This window comes from Vanellus vanellus (genome assembly GCF_965231255.1).
Source record: "Vanellus vanellus genome assembly, chromosome: 1".
Classification (NCBI taxonomy): Eukaryota; Metazoa; Chordata; class Aves; order Charadriiformes; family Charadriidae; genus Vanellus; species Vanellus vanellus.
Genome location: NC_138905.1, coordinates 90,406,332 through 90,431,030, shown reverse-complemented (window position 1 = coordinate 90,431,030; position 24,699 = coordinate 90,406,332). Strand labels below are relative to the sequence as shown.

The window sequence follows — 24,699 nt, the reverse complement described above, 5'->3', positions numbered from 1 at the left end:
CAGACTCTCACGTCTGCTGTTAAAGTGATGGAACTTCTGTTCCTAATCACACCACGGCTGATAATGACATGGGAAGGACAATCTTGCATATTCTCTTTTTTTTTTTTTTTCAAAATGCATGTATATACTACGTGGCTTCTTCATATGTCATTGGAAGCAAATATAAATGCCCCGAGTACATTCTTTCTTGTATAGCTGACCCTCTCCATAAATGCTGAATCTTAGCATACAGAAGTGTCTGCTTTCAATGCAAAATCAGTGTTGGGCATATTCTGTAGAATCTGACCCAAAGCCTGTTGAAGTCTATGGAAACTTCTTTTATCTTTGACGGGGCTCTGAACAGACTCATAGAGCTGTTTCCCACAATGTGAAGCGGACTGGCTTAGATGTACCATGATAGTAGATTTTTCTAAACTGTCTAAACAAAATTAAGGCACACAGAGTGAGGGAGAGCCAGCATTCAGGAGAGACCTACCTATCTGTCCTACATATTTCAGCAAAACAAATTGAAACATCTGTCAAGACATACAGGGTTGAGTCCACAAAACTCTAAGCACTCTTTGAGGTGCTGAAAGCTCTTACCTCTCATTGACCTCTTTGGAGAATCAAGCTCTGAAAGTGTCAAATCCCAAGGTTTAGTGAGGCGGGAAGTCTTTTTTTTTTCTACTCTTTTTCCTCTGGACATCAATGGCTTTGTTTTGCTTTCCTCTGTTCTGGTTCTCTGAGGAGCATGTTGCAGGCAGGGAAGGAGAACGACTGAAGCGTGCAAGCCCAGACATTTTCTGTTGGCTTGTGACACAGCATGAATATGTTGTAATGGCAGAAGTTTGTATTTATCTTCAGAATTTCATTTCATTTCTTGTTCTTTATCTGCCTGTCTCTTCTAATACTCACTGGATACAAGGAAATGACATTGCAATAGCCATTGATATATTGGGTAGAGTAGAGTAGTGATGATCAAAGATGACACACTGCTCTTCACATGTATGAAAAGACATTTTAGTTATTCAGAAGCAGCACTGAAAAATCTACATCCCAATTAAGGTGTAAACTGTGTGGCTTGCAAGGTGCAGGGAGATGTTTGCAAGTCCCCTCTGCAGAAACTGCTGAGAAATGGCAGCAATGGGTGCTGCCGCAGTAGTAGAGGGAGAAAACATCACAAATATGAACTGGATGGGAATAAGTGATACCATCATCATCCACCTGTGTGAGCTTGGCTGTGGCTGTGAAGATGGCAGTTGTAAAAAAGTTCCTAGTTTTAATAAAGCCTGTGAGCGTGGATTGCTGCTAACCGTCTGTGTGCACGTCAGGTAGCACAACTATGTCCTCTTGCTGTAGCTGACTCCCCACGTGCTGTGGGCAACAAAGCAAAAATTTGATTCCTCTTCCCACTACAAGGTTTTTTTCCTTACCCAACATCAGCTAGCAGCTTCATGGGCCTTCCCTTCTAGCGGGTCAGTCACAAGTGCCCATCTTTCCCTCCATCTTTTTCTAATCTCAACTGAAAACATCACTGGTTTTCCTTTCCTGCGGTCTCTTAACATCCTTTTTTTGTACACTACTATTTATTATTTAAAGCAGTGCCTGTATTACTTAACTCACTGAGCATTTTGGGGATATGGTTTCCATGAAAGAGGCTGTGCAGCATCACTGTGCTGAATCGTGAAATAACACCACCGAGGGCGCCTCCCTTCCCTGTTGGAACAGCTTTCTACTGCCCAACTGTTCACAGGTTTAGAAACACCACCTCTAGTTATTCTCAGGTGTTTTGAAGTCCATAAACATACACATGCATGCGTATATATATGTGCCGGTGTGTATACGTCCATGTGTCTATGGTATATGCCAGGAAGATGTGATAACCTGCCAGATAATCTGCAGAGCCTTTGCTCAGCTGAAGCTTTCTACCCCCTGTGCTGTTTATCATGCATCTTCGGCTGCTCCACCGGCACACCAGACTATTTCCCAAAGAGCTTTTGCCTGTAGCACTGTGTCTCAGACGCCAGCCACAGCTTTTCTCCCCTCCACACCCAAACCGACCACTTTGTCCTGCGGATTAAGCTACAGGCTTGTGATAGCACGTGTGTCCAAAGGATGAAACAAACTGGCTAACCATTTCACAAACCCAGACTCGCTCCTTCAGCCCAAAAGACATTTGTTTTCCTTTGTTTTGAGGGGACACTGTCTCTGTTATTTCTACATGCCGACTGTCGTTCCTGCTGATCCACCACAGGTCTGTTTAGCGACTCCAGCTGAATTTTCAGTCTTGGGGATCAAGGGCTGTTGTGCGATTTATTTATTTTTTGCCCGTGGTTTGTTAGTCTTTCTCTGACTTCTCCCCATGCCACTCCTCTTCCTCTCGTTCAACCATACGTTTGCCAGAGCCTTGGGCTATGCGTGCTCTGCGGATCTGTTTTAGTTCCCTGTCAATTATTCCTCCTTGTTTACGGTAACGGCTCATATCACATTTTATTACTGTGGCTCATGTGCCTTTCACATCATTGCTTTCGAAACACCAAATTTATTCTGAAATGTGTCTGGTTTTTCGTCTAGCTCCTCACTCTTTCCTAAACCCAGGGGGATCTTGCTGTTGGTTTTGCAGCTTTTTTGCTGGCTGCAGCTGTGTCCGCGTTCCAGGATTATCGCTCAAGTTTCTGTAAGAAACATGGACATTTTTTTCCTTCTCTTCTCTGACTTTCAAGCTTTTTAGCCACCTCTGCCCTCTACTTTCTCTCCCTTCTGAGTCTTAAGTGCTGTGCTCCCTTGCCGGCCATTGTGTCGAACACAAAGACGAAACGACAGGGGTGGGTGAAAACGCTCGCCGAGGCTTTCGATATTATCTTCTCCTGCAGGATATCGCAGTTAACCCTGCGCCTCCACCGCCCTTTGCAGCCGCCTTATTTCATTTCGAGAGAACTCGGCACTCGCAGCAGCACGGGATTAATGCCTCAGCTGCTGCTGCTGCGCGCAGGCGGAGCGCTGGCTTCCTCGCCCACCGCGTCGCCCGAGTGTCTCGCACTTGACCACCGGTATCACTGCATGAGTAAGGGCAGCGCTGAGCTCTGCATCCCGCTTGCAGTTCCTCCAAGTCAGTATCCCCTTCTGTCAGGGCCCGATTTCGCCTACGAAGCCGAATTTTCTAGAGGGCAGACGTGGTAATTTTAGAGGAGGTCCTGCTACCCCCGTACCAGAAGGAGGGAAGCTCATGTTTCTGATGGGAACTTTTTAAAAAACCCACTATAGCCGATCGGGGTGGGAGGGCGGGGGAGAGGAATGGGAGCAATGTACTCTGTTTATAATGTAAACAGGATTTAAGACTTTCCCAGATGCTTATACTTTTGCCAACTCCAAATGATAAAAAAGCACGCGTCAGGTCTCAAAACACAAGATTGTCTTTAAAATTCATGACATTTAAGAATATAAATTTTGAATGTTTATTCACCTTCCACATTCTGGGCCTGGAAGCGTATTTAATAGAACCTTCCTTCTGTAAGAAAGGCAGCTTTTACCTCAGACGCTGGAGCATGGAAAACATGAACTGCCCAGAGAGGTTACAGCTCAGGAATGGCTCAATGCTTCAGTGACTTTGGCAAAACCGGATTTCACTATTCCAGGGTTTAGCATGATACTGGGCTGTGACTTGTGTTGGAGGGATTTCCAGAACTCTGCAGGATCTCACCAGTTGTCAGTGTCTTACAGAGCTGAGAAAGCTGACTCCAGGGGGCTTCTGTACTATATACGCCAGTGTGGCCACTCTTAAGGCAGGTCTTATGGATGCCAATCACAGCCTGCAGCTCTCAGTGAACTTGGAACAATCCTACACCCTTTCTGTGCCTCAGTTTGCCTTTTCTAAGAGATAGCAATAATGATATTCTCTTATTACAGAGGGACTGTTGAGAACTTATTAGTTCATGTTAATAAAGCAGCTGGAAACCCTTCAGTTACTACTGGAAAGACATGCAGAATATTTTATTTTATTGTTGTATGAAGACTGAAACCCTTAACTGCTTTCCACTGAAAAGGAGAATACCTTTAGAAAGCCTCACCTAATAGCAGCTGGGAAGCAACAAGACAAATTACAAAACAAATCTAGGAAGCAACCATTTCAAAATGAAGACACAGAAAACTTGAACATAGACTATTACTCAATGTAGCACAATAAAATGTAAGCTGGGTAACCAGCTGAATAATCACAACCACTGGTGATTACCTGTGAGTGTTCCTGAAAGAGAAGTGTGACCCTAAATGTTATCTGTTGGGAAAGAGTAGAAAACAACTTTCCCTTTCAAGAAAAGAGGTGACTTCCTCTCTATGCAGGCAATGTAGAACGGGGAACTAGAACATGAAGAACACCACACCAACAGCTAAAAAATAGGTAGGGGAATTAATAAAGTAGTTGTGTAAGCAGCTACAGCAAAATAGGGTGATAAATAGCAGGCAATTGGGGCTTATAATGCATCTGGCAAACAAACTTAATTATATTCTTTGACTGGATAATAAGCCTAATGGACAAAAAATACTCCACAGTAGCTTTTTGTATAGTTCCCTGAGATGTCCTGTATGTGAATTACTGAAATCTGAATGGTACTTCTCAAAATTCAGCTCTTCCAGTGTGTGCCAAATGCAGGGAAGTGTGTCATGCCGTGCAGTGTTTTGCAGCCAACACACAGTCATTTTAAACTACACGACTGTTTGAAGGATGTTTTCTCAACCTACAAATCTACAAAAGCCACTGAATGAAAAGTGGATTACACCATATCCTCTTTCATAAGAAGGATTTGAATCTTAAACGTCAATATTCCAGAGGGGCTCAAAACCACAGCTATGCAGATGTTTTGCTATTAGAGCAGCCAGTAGAGGTGATGCATATAATCGTGGTTTATTTTGCCATCAGATGGTAGCTGGCAGTTTGTTGGCAGTGGAAAAATTGTTGGAGCTGTGAACAGACACCCTCTTCCAAATTCGTTAGGAAGGTTATTGCCCAAAGGTGCATCCTTCTCTCCCCCTTGCTGCCCATGATGCCACTTACCTGCCTGATCTCTCATGCTGGGAGGTGGAATTGTTTCATGCACCTTTACTTGTTTCAGCCAGCATAGGAGGAGATCTTTCCCCGGCCTTCTCCATAATACATTTTCAGGCAACTAGCAAGGGGACTAGCAGGGGCATAGAATGGTTTAAATCCAACAAATGGTCCTACAGTAAAAGGTATTTGTTCCCTGTGTCCTGTTTTTCACTCTATAAACACCATGGGATCCAGTGGTTAAAAATTGCACAGGTAGCATGAGGACTTTGTTAGTATCACTGCTAGGAGCTGAAAACACGAGCCAGGTGTGGCACGGATGACGTGGATCAGATCTGCTAACACAGAGGTACTAGAAAATTCCTGAACCTCGCTGTGGTCTTGCTACTGGAGGAGGACAAAAAGCTATATTGTCAGGAGGGGTGACACAAGAACACGGTTTGGTCCATTTCTCCTGAGAAGGTGCAGAGCAAGTGGGTGAACTCCCTGACTCCTACTGGTTTCTGCTCTCAGTTGCACCCTATGTGACTCTGTACTCTGGAGGTCCTCTCTTACCTTTAGGTTAAATGACAAGGAAACAAGAAAAGCTATTTCTTTGGGAAATGACAAGTGTCTGCTATAGGAATGTCAAGTGGGGTGAGAAACTGATGATACGTCTGCCTTGTACAAAGCCTGGTGAAAAATAGCCAAACACCTAGGATAAGTGTTAGCGGTGGAGGATTAAGCAATGAGTTCTCCTGTCATGCTCAAGCAACCCCTCTCAACTTGAGAACAGACTGTGCAGAGCCTAGCCATACCTGCAGGACAGAAAGATGGAAGCACGTACATAACTCTGAAGGGTGAGAATATGCAAAGTACGAGCTAGAGGAATGAGCTGAAATCAACAAATTGAAGTTGAACCCCGATAAATATGAAGGAAGGGATGAATAAACATCAGTACAGAGAAATGGGCAAGATCACAGGAAAGAGTTGTAGGGTTAATGAGAACATGGTCAAGGGGGAATTACTAGATCTGGCTGGCACAAATGCACAAAATGCTATATCAAATGGATATTGGGATTAATAGATGTCATGACTTTAAGCAAGTAACATAGCTGGAGAGTATCAAAGAATGTTTTGGTCAGCACAATTCAAAAAATATCTAAGCCAAATGGATAGAAATGAGACGAAAGAATGCAAGAATCAGCGAATCTGGGCCCATTCTGTTTGCAACACCCCCCACCCCCCCAACACTCATTGTAAGGTTTTCTTAATGCTGATATGAGTAAGTCTCCTAACTCTAGAGCTTAGAGGAATAGGATCTCATCTCCCTCCACAGGGGAAAATGGAATCAGCCATTTCTAATTAGCCACATTTGCAGGAATTACAGTTTTGTTTACTTGTGGCTTCACATGCCATGTTCTTTTGCTTTATTTAGGAACAGAACAACCCTTAAATAATAATTTGTTGTTGCCGTGACTGGCCATTGAAAGGCACAGGGAATGTACATATAGGCTTTAGAGAGGGTGAAATGCAGCTATGCAATAACTTTCTAGATTTGGGACAGGGATGCAAAAGTATTAAAAAAGGGAAGACAGCTTTGCCTGCAAGCCTCTAAATGACTCTCAGGTAGCCCACACTTTCCAGACTCAGACCAGGCCCTGGGACGATCCTTGCATCTCCCTAGGCTGGCCTGGTGATGGTAAGGTGACTTCACAGCAAGGACCAAGTCAGACCATTTGCAAAGGGGCACAGGTGACATGTATGGTACCTGACTGAACCAGCACCAGTGATGTGAGTTCAACTTTTTAGACAGGTGTTGCCAAACTCATAAGGAGGGCAGACCAAACCAAAAGTGATGAGCCACACCAGAAGGCACAGATTTATCTGAATTGGAGAAGACAGAGAAAAGTCTATGTGCCTTTGAGACCTGTAACTGTGAGTAAGCAGCAACAACTCTCTCTGTTCTTCCATTTATACAGCAGTAGCTGCTATGCGATGTCAAGATAGCCATTCCGGTTTTAGATTAGGGTGGAGGTGAGCATGGGCTACCACCTTGCCGAGAAACAGAATGAGATGGCAGAAGAAAGAAAAAATCCCAAGGGACAATGCAAGCAGGTTATAACTCAGCTCTGGTTAACTTCAGCTCTTGGGAACTTGTTAACTCTTTCACTGATGGTAGTTACTGGAGAAATACCCAGTTACCATAGCTACACCTACACTGCTAAAGGCCATCCACTCTAAGAGATGTTTGCCCTGATTTCCAAGCCGAGTCACAAAGTGGATCAGTCCCCCTGGTGGGAGCTAGTTCCCTCTAGAGACTAGCCATGTGTTTTCTGCCTTCTTCCTGCTCTGAGCATCCTCCAAATTCCCCACAGAGATCCCGTGGCCCTGAGACACAATTCTTTCTGGTGTTTTTCTTTCTTTCTCACTTCAATGTGTGTTAAAACAAAAGACCTGTGCTGCAGCCCCACCATAAAGGTTGGTGCAGGTATCTCATTCCCCAGTCCCAACTCTGTTGGCCTAGATAGTGACTCACCTCACATGTTTCAGATCAGCTCCTTTTGGGGAGAGGAGGTGTGATACAGGTCCCACAGCTGTGCAGAAGATGAGAGTCTGTTATGCTTGCAAGACAGGTCTTAATTACGAAGTGCAAATTGTTATTTGGTGTTAAAGTGCTGGGAGAAGATAAATGAAAGCAGAGGAAATATTCAGTAGCAGCTGAAAAGGACCTACAACACGCAGACACAAGGAGAAATCTCATTAATTACTTGCCTTAGTTCCATGTGGGCTCAGAAGACAGTGGCAATAGGATTACTTTTGTTTGCAGCTATGGGTTCTGTTTTGACCGAGATATGTGTTTTCTATTTATACCTTAATGTTTTTTGACACGTTTCTTTTTGGTATGGGAATTAATTGCCTACAATTTACCTAGAGCCTGTACTTTGATCCACATGTCAATCATTCTTGTTTCATAGTGTCTCAAAGACAACAGCAGAAATAGGGACTACTAAGAACAGACCAATCCTTCCAGCATAGACCGAACCATTCAGGACTACAGCTGTTAAATGCCAGCACAAGTAGGTACATGATATTCAGCAACTGAATTCTATGCAAAAAAGTACACCGAAGTAGCAGTAGCTCTTGCTGGACTGAATTCCAGAGAAAATCTCTTCTCCTAGAGACCAGCTTTGTCATTCTGTTTCCCTTGTCCAATATTTTCTGTTGCAAACCTTGAAGATATCCCAGAGAAAAATAATAGTAATTAGTGAGAGACTAAGTTACTAAGAAGTAGTAAATAAACCAGTATCTTTTCCACAGATAAAGCATAGCTACTTCAGACTAGCAAGGAGCGCTAACTTGTGATATCACCTCCTAACCCCAGTCCAAATGCATGACCAGAGCTGTCAGGTGGTGCATTATGAGAGCAGGACGGCTGTGAAGTTTGACCTTACATCTCTGTTTCCTGAAATTTGAAAGATACTGTGGGCTTAGGGACTTGCTTCAGAACTGCTCCTTGTTAAATGGAGTTTGTGACTCTCTTAAAAATAGCTTAGCCCTGAGTCATCCACAGCCATACCTGTTTGCTGGGGGGGGGAGATCAGGAGGGAGCATCAGTAATTGCAGCCACTCTTGAGCTAGGACCCAGAATGCAGGTCTGCCTGTGCTGTCCTTCTTGCTCCTTCCCACTTCGTCCCCAAAAATAATAGAACACATGAAAGAGTCTTTGGTCACCTCTCCATCATGCTTTGTCACTGCTACCCATGATCTTGGCAGTTTATATTTATCCAGGGAGAGAGGAGGCGAAACAAAAAAAAAAAAAAAAAACCAGAAGGAAAGATGGAGGAGTGGATGAGAAACTAACAATTTCTAAAACTGTAAAACCTGGCAGGCTTTGGTTTTACGGCATCATGGTGGATGGCTGCACAATGAAGAGCTGGCTTCTGTTGTTAGCAATACCATCAGCAATTTCCCATCCAGCTGGGAAAGATTTTTTGTTAATACACATCATGACTTTAATAGCATGTGTGTAGGTGGTGAAGAATTGGATTTTTTTTAAACTTTATAATCAAGGTGAGAGGAGGCAGGCACAGTGCATGAGAGAAACATGCAGTGTCAAAATACTCTCATCTATTATCCCCCAGGTCACACTGGCAGATACTTCCCACCTCCCACCTACTGACTGGTTGGTCTTAAAGTTGAGAACTGTATCCTGCTCTGAGCACTTGCCTTTTTTGATTTATTTGTTGTAAAAACTGAACTAAAGGTGGAGAAGAAGTACCCCTGAGTATATCTGCTAATTTCAGAGGTTAAAAGTGATTGCTCACACTTTATATCCAAAAAATGTCCACATGCAGACCTCAGTGCAAAGTGGGCCTATGGAAGGGAATCTAAACAGTGTTTGCTTTAGTAGAAGATGAAAAGAAATGTGCAAAAAGGCAAAACCCATCAAAGATGAGGCAATTAGTAGTTTTATTGTTAATACATGTAAATGCAATAGAAAACTGGAGCTTTGCACTCTGGTAACTTGGGTTTAAATCATAGCCTGCTTCATCTTCACAGGAGTGTTTTTACTCTACCCTAACGAGAGGCAGACTGGCTCCAGTGCTGCTTTTTGCTGCACTTTGCCAGGTGGCTGCTGGAAGGGGCTATCTCCCCTGTCCCAGTTGTGTGCTCCTGCTACTTTCCTTGCATTAGCTCTAAGCTCTAGAGGTTGTGCAACTGTGGGTTGAGCCGAGTGAACAAGCTGGTCTGTCAGAAAATTGACACAGCCAAAAAGCAAATAGTTTCAGCATGTTGATCTGAGTTACACTTGTGACCTCTCAAGATCTGATACAAAGGACAGAGCACAAAGCAAGGGAGAGATGGCTGGTGTAATGTCAGGTTGAGTCAGGCCAGGACTGCCCTACTCTCATCAACACAAAGCCCAAATGAGTGGTCATCCATTATTCAACTTAGAGACACTCAGAGCAGTAGTCTGAGGTTTTTATTTCCTCTTTACAAAGTAAGGGGAAGATTGATTGAAAACTTGGGTGGTTGTCCTGGTGCCACTCCCATGATTAATACAAAAATGTTAGGCCCCGTGCTAAGTTTGCTGTGCTAAGGACTCCTCTGCACTCACCATGGAGAAGAACAGAGATCCATTCATCCTGCCAACCATCCACTGAACGGAGCTCTGTCTTCAAATACATGAGCTGTTTCCAAGGCTGGCATGGCATCCTGGTCTCTGTGCTTCTGTGTCGGCCACAATTGGTTAGGATGACATAATCCTGCTAACCCCTCTAATGTGGCTCTTATGTCTGAAATGTTTTGCAGTGGTTCCACAGCCTTGGCCCTAAAACTTTGTTTCCCCCTACAGACTCCCCATAATTTCATCTACAAACAGATTCAAACCACCACCGCTATATTGACAAACACAGTACTGACTGGTGTCAGTCTCCTGTCCAAACTAACATCTCAGCTTTTGTATGACATAATTTTGGAGCTAGGTAGCTGTCAACTTAAATTCAGTATGGCCAAAACAGAAAGCTGATTTTGTTTTTTTCCCCTCCTGTTTTTTCTCCCTTCTGTTTATTCCCCTCCTTCTCTATTATTCCCTCTTCTCTTTCCAAATCAACATTGAAAACCTATGCCCTCCTTCTCACACCGGTATCTATTCTGAATTAGCTTTCTCCCAAGTCTCCCACCCAGGTTCTCTTTAAGTCTTGCTGGCTCCCATTATGTATTATTCTAAATTCCAGCCTGTCCTGTTCGTTGACCCAACTACATCTCTCATATGCTATCGCTTTATCAGCTCCTGCATCTAGTAAGGCGGCGAAAACAGAGATTTTACTGCTTCTGGCTATTACATTATTACCATACTAGTATCCTTTTGCTTACCAGACAGAGCAGGTTGCATGACAAAAGAAGGAATTGAGGACCAAACGAGATGTTTCAAAAAACATTTGTGATGCAGTCGGGAAAAAACACTAGAGTGTCTTGATTCATGAATTACTGAGTTAAGCCAGGCAAAAACTGAGACTCAGTATGTTTTTATACTTTGTTGTCAAAGCTTATTTAAAATTAATAGAAGTAATATTTTTATCTCAGCATGATAGCAAGGGGTTGTAAATATGGTGGTTTGTACTCAAAAGTGATTTTAATGTAATATCAGAAACTGTGATATAGGGCCATACCTATCTCCCAGTATTTTATGTGTAATTTTTCCTAGAAGTTGGAAAAAACTTCAAAGACAAGTTGAGGTCAGCTTAATTCAACTACCTTTCCTGAGGCAAAAGAGCATCTGAATAAAATATAATGACCCCTCTTTTCCAGGAATGATTTTGTGAGATAGGATTCTCCCAGAGCTCAGCGAACAGTCTTAGGGGATTTCCTTGCTGGATGAGTCTAGTGTGGAGGCTGTGTGAGCAAATGCCTTAGAAGAAGCTGGAACAGAATAGCTGCTTAAGGAGATTATTGACTGGATTCCTTAAAAGCTACTTATGGGAGAGGTGATCTCTCACGTGTGAGCCAAAGACAATTAATTACAATGGGTCAATTAGCCTGTCAAATACAACATGTATCCAGAGTTCAAGCTTTTTATGTATTCACACCAGAAATTGTAAAATAAAGGGAGGGGGGAAGACCTACTTGAATCATACAGGGCAGATGAAGAATATGAGTTGGTGAAGAGGTAGAATACTTCCTTCAGCTTCCATGAGTCCCACACTCATGAATAGGTAAAAGCTGACATGTTGGGTCCTGTCAATGGTTATACATCACAGAAAGCATCTGCATCTGCAGTGTCCTTCAGTTTAACAGAACAAACTACGGAGACATAAACACGTGCAACCTAACACTAAAACAAAACCATTTCTTGAGTGGAGGACTCAAATCCCAACTATGTGAGCAAAGAGGGCATCTTAAAGAACTGAAGTAATTTTTTTCTTCTAAATAAGCATAGTGGCATCTGTAGCATCAGAATAGAAAAACCTTAAAATGTTGTGGTTTTTGTCCTAAGGATGCAGCACAGATTGAATTTTAGCACAAATCCCTGGGAAGAAAAGACAAACCCACCTTGATAACGTCAGTTTTGGTGAGCCTAAGCTAAATGCAGTGATCAAAATACTAAGTCAGTCAGTTATGTGATATATTTTAAAGAACAGGCTGATGAGAACTAGAAATCTTCTTTGTTCTATCAGTCACTCGAAATGCATTTCCTTCCAAATGTGTCTAGAATCTGCACAAGTATCAATGTATGTAAATTCAGAGATGAAAGCAATAATTCATACTGGTAGGAAAGCATAATGCATTTCTAGTATGAATGCCAATCATCCTCCATAGGTTATATTGCTGAGCAATGAATAGGAAGTGTATGTGCACCTGATCAAAACTGAACATTTCAGAAGGCACACAATCCGTAAAATGTCTGGGGATCTTAATGTTCAAAAGGAGTGAGAACTCTGGGTTCACAACTTGCCTGTAACCACACAGCAGACGCAAAGCAGGGCTGGGACGCTGTGTTCATCTTAACCAAGAATGGAAAGTTTAGATACGCCTCCCCCTGATTTTTCTGGAAATGCTGGGCTCATAAGGAAAAGGTCAGAATCTGTACTGTCTGGGGAACAAGAGTAAGGAGCCTTTGATGAATCACCTGAACTCCTACAGTCCAGGCACCAGTATGCAAACTTAAATACCAAATTGATTAGTATTTGTATCTATTATACCTATTCACCTTCAAACCTGCCAACAGGTAAAACAAATGACCAAAATGCGTGACAAATGAATGAAAAACAGCATACTTAGGTTTGGGTGCATGTTATTTAATAACTGCCAGATTCTTAGTGTTATCCTTTAGACCAGGATTTATAGTTTGATTTACTTTACAGATATGAGAAAATAATTCTCAAAAATACAGAAAAGTGAATTCTGTTGGGAAGAAACTATCAAAATGCTCCATATGATTTATCAGTTTGAACGCTTTCCTAATGCTGGAGCCAAAGATTAAATGTGATTTTCCTTGTGGATAGAGATGAGCATGATGTGACGTACATGAGTGGGCTACGCAATTATTTGCTAGTCACTTAGTAGAACAATAGAAAGTTTTTTGAATTCTTTTCCTGGATTTGGGCAATAAAGCATGGCTTTATGACACAGATGGGATAGGTATGCACATCAGTCTGGTGTATCCCACCTACAAGGCAGAGGGTCTGCCTGAGAGAGTCTTGCTAATGTAACTGTAATCCCCCAACCAAGTGGCCACAGCTCCTGCCCAAGCTTGAGAACCTGATTCACATCAGGTTCAGAGGTGGAGCTTGATGGCCATCTCTGTCCCTTTCCTGCCAAGCCCGTGGGACTTTCCCTGTGCTTCTGTTCTGCGGGGAAGCTGCATCTCCCAGGAGCTGTGCCACAGCCCCCTGCTTCTGCTTCCTGGGCTCTGCTTCTCCCTTCTGCCACTCAGACTGAGAAACCCGCGTGCTCACCCCTAAATGTCAGTTCAAACGGACCCTTCCTCATGTTCAGATTCAGTCCTGCAGTAAAACCAATGGACTACATTTGTCTCGCTCAATTGTGTGGCCTAGAGATACATGGTATGTATGACAAGCTGATCAGAAGCTATGGGAACAGAAACAAGACGATCACCATAAGCAGGTGAGGTGAGAAGAATAGATACCCTTTCCTATAGCAGAAATTAAAACCCTTGCTCAGTAAGAAGAAATGGAAACAGCCACCAATGTGATGAGGTGAGGAATCAGGGCATCCTGGTTCTTACTTCGTTTTTCCTTAGAAGAGGATTTCTCTGGTCATCTCTTGTTTGAGATGCCTAATTTTGGAGCACAGTGGAACAGGGAGCCTGGCACAACTGAGCTGCAGACTGTCCCTCAAGATTTAATAAATCTGAATTCTCTGGGTTTTTTAAATGAAAGAAGTGAAGATGAACAGACCTGAGTCACTGGCAAATCCTTTATAAAGTACAGGAGTGGATGTCAGTGACAGATATTTTGGGCCAGTTTGAGTCAACGGGAAGACTGAGTAAGTATGTAGAAGATGGTTCTAGTACAAATAAATTGCAAGCAACATTTTGAAAAAATAATAGTGATATTTTCAAAGCAAACATTCCCTGTTTTAATTTACATTTAGACATTCACTACAATATATTTACAAATATTTTAACACTGTTTTGAACTTCTGAACTGGAAAACATATTATTCCTGTCACCCTAAGTAAAATATACTGATTACACACTGAAGAGTTAAGCTCAAGTCTGGCCTGAGACGGATAGCGGGCATTCTCATTTCCTTCAGTGCTTGAAGAAATGGCCATTTATAGGATTACACACAGCACACAAATTGCAGAGGGACAGGCTTTATGTTCAGCATTGTGTTGCAGATCAGCACTGCACTAACTTCTTAGCTGGAAAAAGCACTCTGCAAATATCCGCTACCTGATGGATGCAAATGGGACAGCAAGGACTCGAAGCCCCTGAGACAACTCAATCCAATCCAATACAGGCACTACATACCAAATTCCTAGTTGATATATCACCTTGGCATAAAGAAAATCCCTGACTGAGAGACAGAACAAGGGCTGAGGAATAATACAGCTGTCATTCCTGGCATGAAGAAACATTTTTTTAACTTCTAGGACTGATTGGATTTTCACTGCTAACATTTCTGCCAGACTTCCTTTCAATGAAGCGTCGAGACTAGGATGGAATATTTCGTAGGATTCTTGCAGAGGAGACAGAATGGTCCAATCTGCCTTCAATTTGTTCTTAAATTAAGATTAAAGGGAAAAAAAAGCCTGATGGAGGGGGAAAGGAAGGCATAAGAGCCACTGCAGTGATCAAATTCACCCATGGACCAGCTCAGCTTGATGTAACCCTTAGACAGCTGATTAGGTGGTTTGCAGTCCTTCTGCAATGAAAGACCAAGGCATGGCTGTGGTCAGGATGTGGCCCTGGTTTGGGGAATGGTTTGGAGGGATGATGCTACAGAGTATTAGCTAGCTTTTCTTCACGGACTTATAAAAGTGTTGAAAGTCAGACGGCAGGTAGCATTTCTTCCCTGGAGCCTTCTGATGAGGCTGTTTATTATGAAGTATTGCTTAGTCTAGAAGAGACAAGCGTATTGGTCTCGCAGGTCAATAGTAATGCATTTACAGAACATATCAATTGTTAAAAATGAAAGATGCAGACATAAAACTTGCCTTTAATCCTTTAGAAGGATTGAAATACTGGAATGTGGGCTCCTTTTTCCCTTTGCTCTCCTTTTCTCTCTCTGCCTTCATCTTTCCAGCTCCTCTTTTATGCAAATATCTACACTAAATTTAAGGCCATCTACACAAATTACCAGTCACCTGCTTTTGGACCAAGGCTACAGCAGGTCTAGAGTTTTCTATGATGATTTTTTTGCACAGAGACCAAGTATGTGATATCTGATGTTTTGTGAGCTGACACATTATATTTTTGGTTCCTATGATTCATCAAACTAGTTTGAGTGAATGGACCTTTTTACCCTATAATTTAAACTAAAGGATACTGAAGGGCAGCTGAAATTTTCCCCAGCTAAAAAGAAGTCTCTTTTCTGTGAGTATTGGAAGAAGCCCCCCAAAAATGCAAACTGTGCTGATGGCTTTTCTATAGAGCAAGTGTAGACTCATTACATGTATTTTTTTTCTTTCTAACTCCTTATGCCTTTGTTTTATACTCTCCTGTAAGTGGAATATGAATTCAAAGACTACATTTCAAACTTGCAAGACTGTGTGGGTTTGAAAGCAACCAAGACAAGTAGCCCAGTTCTCATTGAGACCTTTGTTAGTGTGGAATCCAGTAAAATGAACTAACAATTTGGAATACATTAGCTGTCACTTCAAATGCCACTGACAATTTGCAGAAAAACTCAGAGCAGTAACGGGAAAAGGCATATAACATCAAATTGTAGCAAAGCTGACAACAAAAAGAATATTCACTGTGAATTACAGTCTTCCTGATTTGCTAAAGCTCTTACTGATTCTGCTTTAATAAAGGATCTTGTTCTCTCACGGGGTTTAAATACAGTAGATTATCTAACATGCTCGACTAATGCTTTAAGTTCTTTATCTGAAAGCTTATCCTTGATGACTTGGAAATCTGTGATCTCTTGCTAATGTGTTTGGGAGTGTGATTGGTCAGTTTGGTGATCTAGCTATATATTACGCCAATAGGTAAACATCTGGTCAAGAACCATTAGCTTTTCTTTCTATTGAGAACTATCACATTTTCATAGTTTTTTTGGAAAGCTGTTCTAAGAACTAATAGCAACTGACTTTGAAAAGGCATCAGTTCCTGCTGTTTTGCAGCTACTGGAGAAGATGAAGATGTTCAGAATGGAAAAAGCATCAATGAAAATCTTTTGCAAAAAAATCAGAAAGGGTACATATTGATCAAAAGTCAGATGTATTTTTGGTGGAAATTAAAACTTCAGGGTAAGAAAATAACAACTTTGCTCTCTGACAGGCTGTGCCAGTTACTAAAAATATTTTAATGAACCATCACACCTTTAGATAGATTGGATGTGCACAGGCTGGATTGCAAACCTGGGTCATTAGAAGTTCAAATAGCCTGGCTCACAGCAGGACCTAGGAAAGATAGACATTTTTGTCAAATTCTTACTGAAGGAGTAAGAGGGGAAAGAGGTAGCTAAGCTATGTGACAGCTAGTGATCTATAAAATGAAGTGTTAAGAAAAGGGCTTAAGAGGAAGAACTAGAAAACTGTGTATGGAATACAATGCAAGCTGGCTGCACAGAGACCAAAAATTCAGCCTGAGAACTACAATAAAGGCTGATAAGAAAACTGTGGCAACATGGTATACGGCATATATTAACTACCTTAGTATTTACCCAGCATCTTAGACCAGTTTTGTGTCCCAGGCGAGGCCTCACATTGTCATGACCAGAACTCAAGTTATCTCTATCAGACATCCCAGAGTTTTGCATATTTGCTACAGGAAAGATTCAGCAAGTAACTGCTGTGCAGATAATACTCACTGAGGTTTTAACTTTTCTGTGGCTTCTCTTACAGCCTGTACTCCATAATGTGTTAGAAAAAGACCCCTGCTTTCAGAGCAACCAAATCTAGGCTGAGTCCCACTTCAGCCCTGGGAGAACCCTCTGCAAGAAATACACTGCTCTACCGCAACAGGACAGTCTGTAAAAACTAGTCAAAATTTTATGCCCCCAACTGCTGCTTAGGTGGCTTGTGATAGTTCTTCACTGAGACATGCAGCTCTTACTGGGCAGGGAATATATTCAGAATGTAACTCATTAGGCCACCATCACAATGAAGTTACATTGTATGCCTGAGCTGAATTAAGTTTAACAAAAGGGAGACTACCCTCATCTTCCTGTGCAGGCCTATAGCTCTGTCTGTCTTTGCACAGCCAGTGCCTGTCTGACCCTGCACAAAGCTAATCCAACTCATTAACCCAAAAGAAAACTATTGACTTTCCTAGAAAATTAATATATTGCTGAAGGGGAAAAAAAACCTAAGAGCTCAAGTGGATGCAGGACCTTCCCTTTCAACAGCATTGAGAACGGATCACCTCAAGCTGTAACAGGTAACTCTATCAATGGGATACTTTACACCAGTACTTGGCCTGCTGTGGAAAATGGAGTTACTACAAAATTACATTCTCAGTTTTGTACAGACACATCCCACCTCGTCACAGCTTCTTCAATGAGAAACCTGGTCTCCGAGCACGCATAAAAGATCTCATTTTTATGGCAAATATTTCTATCCTGTACTTGTAAAGAAAAAAAAAAAAAGATAATATATTAATATTACATGAGGATGATGAATTATTTTTCTATCCATTGACACCTATGAAGGATGAAAATGGCACTGCTGTTTTTCAATCAGCAACCTCTGCGGCACCTGCATATCCAAAGATCCTAAAATAGTAGGAGACTTCCAGCCTTCTAATGTTAATTTTTAACAGCTCTCTGTACAGCTACGAACTTGAAGGGCCAAAGGAAACCTCATGTTATTCCAAGAATCAAGCAGAATGACCCAGGTAATAATAGACCTGGCATCCTCGGTAATCCTAGACAAAACAGTGATGTTATGTGAATTAAAGCAGTCACACTATGTGTGATTCAATCAATAAGGAGTTAAAGGGTAGGAATATAATGAAAGCAAGTCCACATGGCATTATGGAAACAAGTCTTGACAAGCAGGCCTGACTTCACTTTTTGATGAGATTACAGGTTTGTTTGATCAAGGTAACCACATGGATGTGATAGACTTGGACCTTCCTAATGAATTTGATTTAGTACTGCTTGACATTTTGATTAAAACATTAGCATTATATAGCCTTAATAAAACACATTAAATAGATTAAGATCTGGCTAATTGATAGAGTTCAGCAAGCTGTTCTAACCAGATACTCAGCACTGACTGGGGATATTTTTAGTGGGGCTCTGCAGGCAGGAACACTATGCTTGTTGCCATTTGATGTTCTGGAATTACACAGAAACATGGATAATATTGGCAAATGTCCTGAAATCTAATGAGGAATAGGCAGCTATGGAGAGTCACGGTTTTGCCTGCATTGGCATAAATGGGTTTCTGGTATTTGACTACATCCTTTCCCTTCAGTTCTGCACAAGCACAGAGCTTCTCTTGCAGGATATAGTTGCAAGGCTGTGGTCTAGTCAGCTGCTGATGGGTATACAATGACCTCTCAGGGGTCATTGATTTTGACTACTAATTCATGTATTATCAAAAGGAGTAGTATGAATCATTTAAAAAGTGTAAACTGTGAAACCAGGAGCCACCTATGAATGATCTTTAAAAGCCAAAGAAGCCTCACTGCACACTTCTACATGTCTTTATTTAAACTAGCATGAATATAAGCCTGATATTAAAATATGTTTACAGCTTCACAAAGTCAGGAAATTCTAGCCCATTGGCTGAAGCAGAATTTGGTATCAAAAAAATAATACAAGAAAGCCAGATGAGGTAAGCAAAAATACCCCCAAAAGAACTGACCAGAACATTAATGATCAGTCATCTACAAAGCATACACAATCTCTACTATTATCACTTTCTGGTCAGCTGATCTAAGCATGCCTTTCCTCATTCTCCATTTTCTTGGTTAGCTCTTGAACGGGACTGAGATTAGATAATGCTGAATTAATATGTCTCCTATGCTAGGTTTAGCTCTGAACAATCTTCTTAATATTACACATGTAGTTACAAGCCTACCTAAGCAAAAATCAAAATGAGAGTTCATACTAATTTTGATAGTGTAGACTGTTAAAGATGCTCTCTTTCTCAGCAAAATCTTGCTAGCAAACTGTTATCCTTTTAACATTTGCTTTCTGTTTGACCTTGCAGAACAAGATGACTGATAAATGTAAAAGACACTATCCAGAAGAAAACAATAAGGAATATACTCTCTCCCCTCACTGTCTAAAATACAGATTCAGATACATATATTCCACAAAGCATTACGATGTGTTATTTCATTTGTTATGTATCAATTTAACATCTAAAATCTTTCCACGATTTCATCATTTTTCAAACCTATTATTAAAACTCTTGGTGTCAAAACTATGCAACCTCAGAAGTGTCCTACTAAACATCAATACTGTCTAAACACAGTGCAAACCAGCAACTGAATGTCTCACCTGTCCACTGTTTTTTTCTCCACTAAACAAAAAGCAAATGTCTTTTTTCTGTTTCTGCTTCAAAGCCAAATTGTTCCATCTTTTTTTTCCTTTTTTGTTTTGTTTTTGTTTTACAACAGAATTCCTCACCAGTTAGGTCATTCAATGGGACTCCTTTCTGTGTATGTCATCATTATTACTGGGTTTTCCTATGTCCTCTGATGTCCTGTCTCCTTCTGCACCACCCCACAACTCTCATTTCCATTGCTCTGTCTCTGCTTCTGGATTTACGTCCAGCTTAGAGCAAAATTTTCAAAAGGGACCTACATCCCTTACATTCACATGTAGTGAACTGCAATATTTTTCTTGGTGTTTTTAAAAAGGATTGCTCAATGTTTTATTAGGCAGTATCTGGTTTGAGTTTTTGTTTGTTTGTTTGTTTGTTTGTTTTTCCTATGAGTCTGTTTTCCTAACAGCACATTGGCAGTGTGAGGATCCTTGCCCTTTTGGATACTCTGAGGTAATTTCTAATCATCAATACCCAGCTCTTCATACTGATTCTCTAAAAGACAGATATTGCCAATATTCCAAAAAAGTGCATCCTATCTCACTTCCAAAAGCTTTTTATCATTCTTCTAATTTGGTCCTTCCCTTTCTTCAGTTAAAACTAACCAGCTTATCTCTGTCCTCCCTAGAACTGTGGGACAATTACATTACCAGATTTTCTATCAACCCCTGACTCCCAGTCTATTCTCTTTTTTGCAAGTCTGACCGTGACATTTTCGTCATCCTAATTACTTCATTTTTAACCTTATCTTTCTCTTTCCTATTTACAATTCATGTTATCTTTCTTTTGGGTTTTGCCAGCTTTCTTTTTTTTCACTTGCACCGCCTGTGGTGAACATAATATCAGTAGGACTGTGCATTCTTCAAATAGCTTCAGTTGAGTTTTGACTTTTCCTTATTCTCCAAACCCCTGCATTTACATCATTACAGATTTGCTTACTCAGTTCAATCTTCTTTTTCATTTCTGTCTCCTAGCCATAGTCCTCATATATTTTGTTTCCCATACACTGATCCTTTTTTTCTGGCTACAGAAATCTATCAGCCTTTCCAGTTTCATCAGCAATGTAGCCTTTATTTTTCATGAGGACGTAAGTGAAGCTATACTTATGCTTTGAACGTCACAATCTTTTTATTGTTCAGATGGGGAGTACCTGTGAACACAAAGGGATTAGCTGAAGTGAAAAAAAGTATGGAGCTCGGTGTAAGATGAAATAAAGACATATTACCGTAGCGTTTACAAAAACAGATTAGGTATTACAGTGGGTATCAGAACTGTACTAAGCACTCCTGCAGAAGCTGCAAAATGAGGTGACCAATGTGCATTGCTTCTATGGTTTTATTATACAAGAAGAGGTGCTATATACATTTAGTACCATGCAGAACAAGTCTGTTCTTTACACTATTTTAGTCATTTCCAAGCTTCCAAGTTACGTTGACAGCGCTGTGCCCTGAGTCACTTTAATAGCTACCTCACCTGTTTCCGACCGGAATAACCTTTTCATAGAGTCTCGCGTACACTGTAAACACTTCTCGTGCTGCTTCGCACTTCAGAGGCCGGAGATGCCACCCCATGTCACCTGCTTCCACGACTTGGGGGTGAGCCTCGGAGAACCACACGCCGTGAAGGGCAACCGTGGCTTATTTTATTCCTCTCGGGAAGGAAGTGGGGATTTGTACCTGAGGTGCCAGGCGGTATCTGGCTGGGCACCGACCCGCACAGACCGCTCCGGGCCCCGGCAGGAAAAGGAGGCCGCGGGCCCTTGCACAGGGCCTCGCCCCGTCCCCGCCGGGACCACCGCCTCCCGGTGACATTTTGGGTTCGTTTATTCTGAAGCTGGGAAACCAGCTTCACCTCTCTCCACTGACACACGAACCCAAGCGGGCTCCCGTCCTCCCACTGTCTCCGGCCCCGGCTCCCCCTTTGGCCTCCGCCGCGGGGAGCTCTCGGCCCTCACAGCGGCCGCAGCGCGGCGCAACCCGCCGCAGTGGGGCGTGGCCGGCGGGGGGCGACGGCCCCGCCCCCCGCCACGAGCCTAGCCCCGCCCCCTCACACACGGCTAGGCTTGGTGGGCGGGGCGTCGCGCAGGGAAGGCGTCCCACAGATCCGGGGGGTGGGGACACCTCGCGGTGAGGCCTTTTCTATTGGTGGCGGCGACGTGCCCATCTTTGCAGCGGCTCAATCAGGTGCCGGGGATGACAGCGGCGGTCAGCCATGCTGTCCCCACCGTAGCAAGCGTCGGCCTGAGGCTCCGCCTGGAGCCGAGCGACTGCCGAACCGTTGCGAGCAGTCCCCGCCCTCCTCCCCTCTCCGCCATTCACATCCACCCCACTTTGCCCTCAGCAACCAATCGGAAGCTGCTGCTTGCTGTCAATCGCCAACCTTTGCCCCGCCCTCCCTCCCGGCCTCACACCCCCCACCCCAGTGGAGCTGGGCTCCCGCGCCGAGGGAGGGGAGGGGTGCAGGCGCCCGGGGCGGGGCGTGGAGGCGGAGGCGGAGGCGGAGGCGGAGCTGCCGCCGCCGCCGCCGGCGGAGGTTTCAGTACCTCGGAGAACGGCTGCGAGCGGGCGGGCGAGAGCCGCCGCAGCCGCCTGGGACCACAACTGCCGCCGCCGCCGCCGCCCTCCGCTCCCCTGCCCCACTCCACTCCCCTCCCCGCTCGCGCCGCGCCAGGCACAGGCGCCCCCGGGGGGAGCGTTAGGAACCGTCGCCTCAGAGCGAACGGCCGCGCCGGGCGCGTCGCCCCGGTTACCCCCGGCGCCGAGGGAGTCCGGTCCCCCTGGAGCGGTCCCGGGTCCACGGCGACGGCACAGGCTCGGTGACCGGGACGGGCGGGAAGGCTGAGAGGGTCCGTCACCTCAGGGACGGGACAGGCAGTTAGCCCGGGACGGCCGGAGGCTGGCTGAGGGGAAGGGGGGGGGGAGGGGGGTGGTGTCGCTCGTTACCGTCGCTCGGTCTTCACGGAGCGGCGGCCGGGGCGGCGCGGGGCGGGTGGGTGGCGAGGGAAGCGAGGGGCTTCACCACCCGGCCCTGGGGCCGCCGCGCCGGGAGCCCGGGAAGGGGGAGAGAGGAGGATCAGGAGCAGCAGCGGGTGGGCAGGTAACGGAGGCAGCGGCTGCGGGAGGAGAGCGGTGGCGGGGGAGAGGGAATCAGCTCCTCCGGGAAGCCTGGAGGCAACGGCACCCCTGACTGAAAAGGGTTGTGAGGGGAAGGGGAAATCGAACGCAGCCGAATTTCCCTAGTTTTGTTTAAACAGCCAAAGCGCCGAAGGCAAATCTTAGGCAGAAAGGATAGAGAGATGGAGCCTCCTGCTTCGGATGCCGGCTTGAATTTTTTATTTACTTTTCGGTTTTAACCACTGCTATATGTGGATTTTGTGAGAGAACCCGATGGCGGTTGTTCCATTGTTCCTTGTTTGAACGTAAATTTTAGTTCTGCTGCTGGTGGATTTTTTTTTAATTTATTTTTTTTAAAAGGACCTTTACAGGTAGCTTTTACGTCTGACAAAATGAAGCCTTTGAATTTTTCAATCAATTACACCTAATACTGACATTCTGTTTGGTACAAGGGACTAAAGTGCTGCCTCACTCAGAGGACCATTAAAGACTTTTTCTTTCGCTACATGTAGCTGAATGCGTTACGACACATCTTTTCTCCCCTCCCAAATATTCCGAAAGATTTTTCCAAAATGAAGAAATTTAATTTTCGCAAAGTTTTGGATGGTTTAACTGCCTCATCCCCTGGTGGAAGCAGTGGTGGTGGCAGTGGTGGTGGAAGTGGGGCTGGTGGTGGCTCCGTGCACCCAGGAGGGACTGCAGGAGCTGCAGGGACACCCAGAGATGAGATCCAGGAGACGCTCACTTCAGATTATTTTCAAATTTGTAAGGTAAGGGCTGTAATTTTTTTTTACTATGGAAATAATAAAAGCTACGTTGGGGAAGGGGGGCAGTAACGTGATACCAATAAGCCTTTTACTTGAGAACTGCAGTGGTTGTATAAGGACTTTGGAATGAAAAGACAGAGATCTCGCTGATGTTTTTTTTTCTTCCTGCTGCAGAGTTGGGATGGTCAGTAAATTCATTAAAATCTTGATTTCAGTATTCAGTGCCAAATCCTAATTTCACAGCTGGACCCCAAACTAGTAACAAGATTGTGGACAGGAAAGCAAATCAATTGGTGCTAGTACAGATAACATTTACAAGTCATTAGAAATTCAAAATTGTATACATCTACTTCCCTTCCTCACCCTTCTCATCCTCTCTTCCTTCTCTTTTTTTAAGAAAAAGGCACAGTCTAGAAATAAAAGACAGTACAGTGACTAATGAATCTAGCTCTTCAGTTATTTGTGAGGGATTTGATATAGATTCAAGGTGTTTTCTTAGTATTAGTACTGAAGATTATGATTACATGACAGTAAACTTAACTGGGACGGCATAAATACGAAAAGTTGCCAAATTTGTGTGGCATTGTTTATTATGTGTTGCTTAGGTCCTTAAGTAGGAATTTTATTTGAGTAGGAGGCATAAGATACTCCTGTGTGGTTTGTTTTGTAACTATTTTCTGCAACAAACCTTTCAGAGGTGTTCTTAAATGCACAAGTAAAGTCAGTGCAAACTATTTGGTACTTCTGACCAACCCTGGAATACGAAAATCATACTTTTGCAATGAAGACAAAACCCAAAAGATTATATTATGATGATCTGCTGTTATCTTTAACTTTGACTTTAATTCTGTTGGCTTTACTAGAAGTTTTGTTTGCTTATTTGTTTTTGCTTGGAAGATTCAAACCCAGAATTTTTACTTAGTGTAATTTACATTATTAAGAGTAAATGAATTTCATCTGTTAAGTATACTTATCTTTAACCAGGTACAAATTGATTTAAAATTTAGGTTATGGCCAACTCCAGCACATTCTCATTTCTTTTTGTGTTTGGGAAGAAGGAACAAATATAAACAAACAAGACAAGCCTATAAGACAGTTTGTGTGCAGATCTGATTCTTGTGAA

General features: G+C 43.1%; 1 protein-coding gene across 2 annotated transcripts in view; it reads left to right on the top strand.

Annotated features, from left to right (window-relative positions):
* Nucleotides 1–23,381: 23,381 nt before the first annotated feature.
* STXBP5L (syntaxin binding protein 5L) overlaps nucleotides 23,382–24,699 on the top strand; it is a gene marked incomplete at both ends in the record, with an annotated part of 209,544 nt that continues 208,226 nt past the window's right edge. For both annotated transcript variants that reach the window (XM_082493120.1, XM_082493119.1), the window contains one exon: nucleotides 23,382–23,579. In XM_082493120.1, coding sequence (XP_082349246.1) covers nucleotides 23,382–23,579 — 198 coding nt within the window. The remainder of the gene's footprint in view (nucleotides 23,580–24,699) is intronic.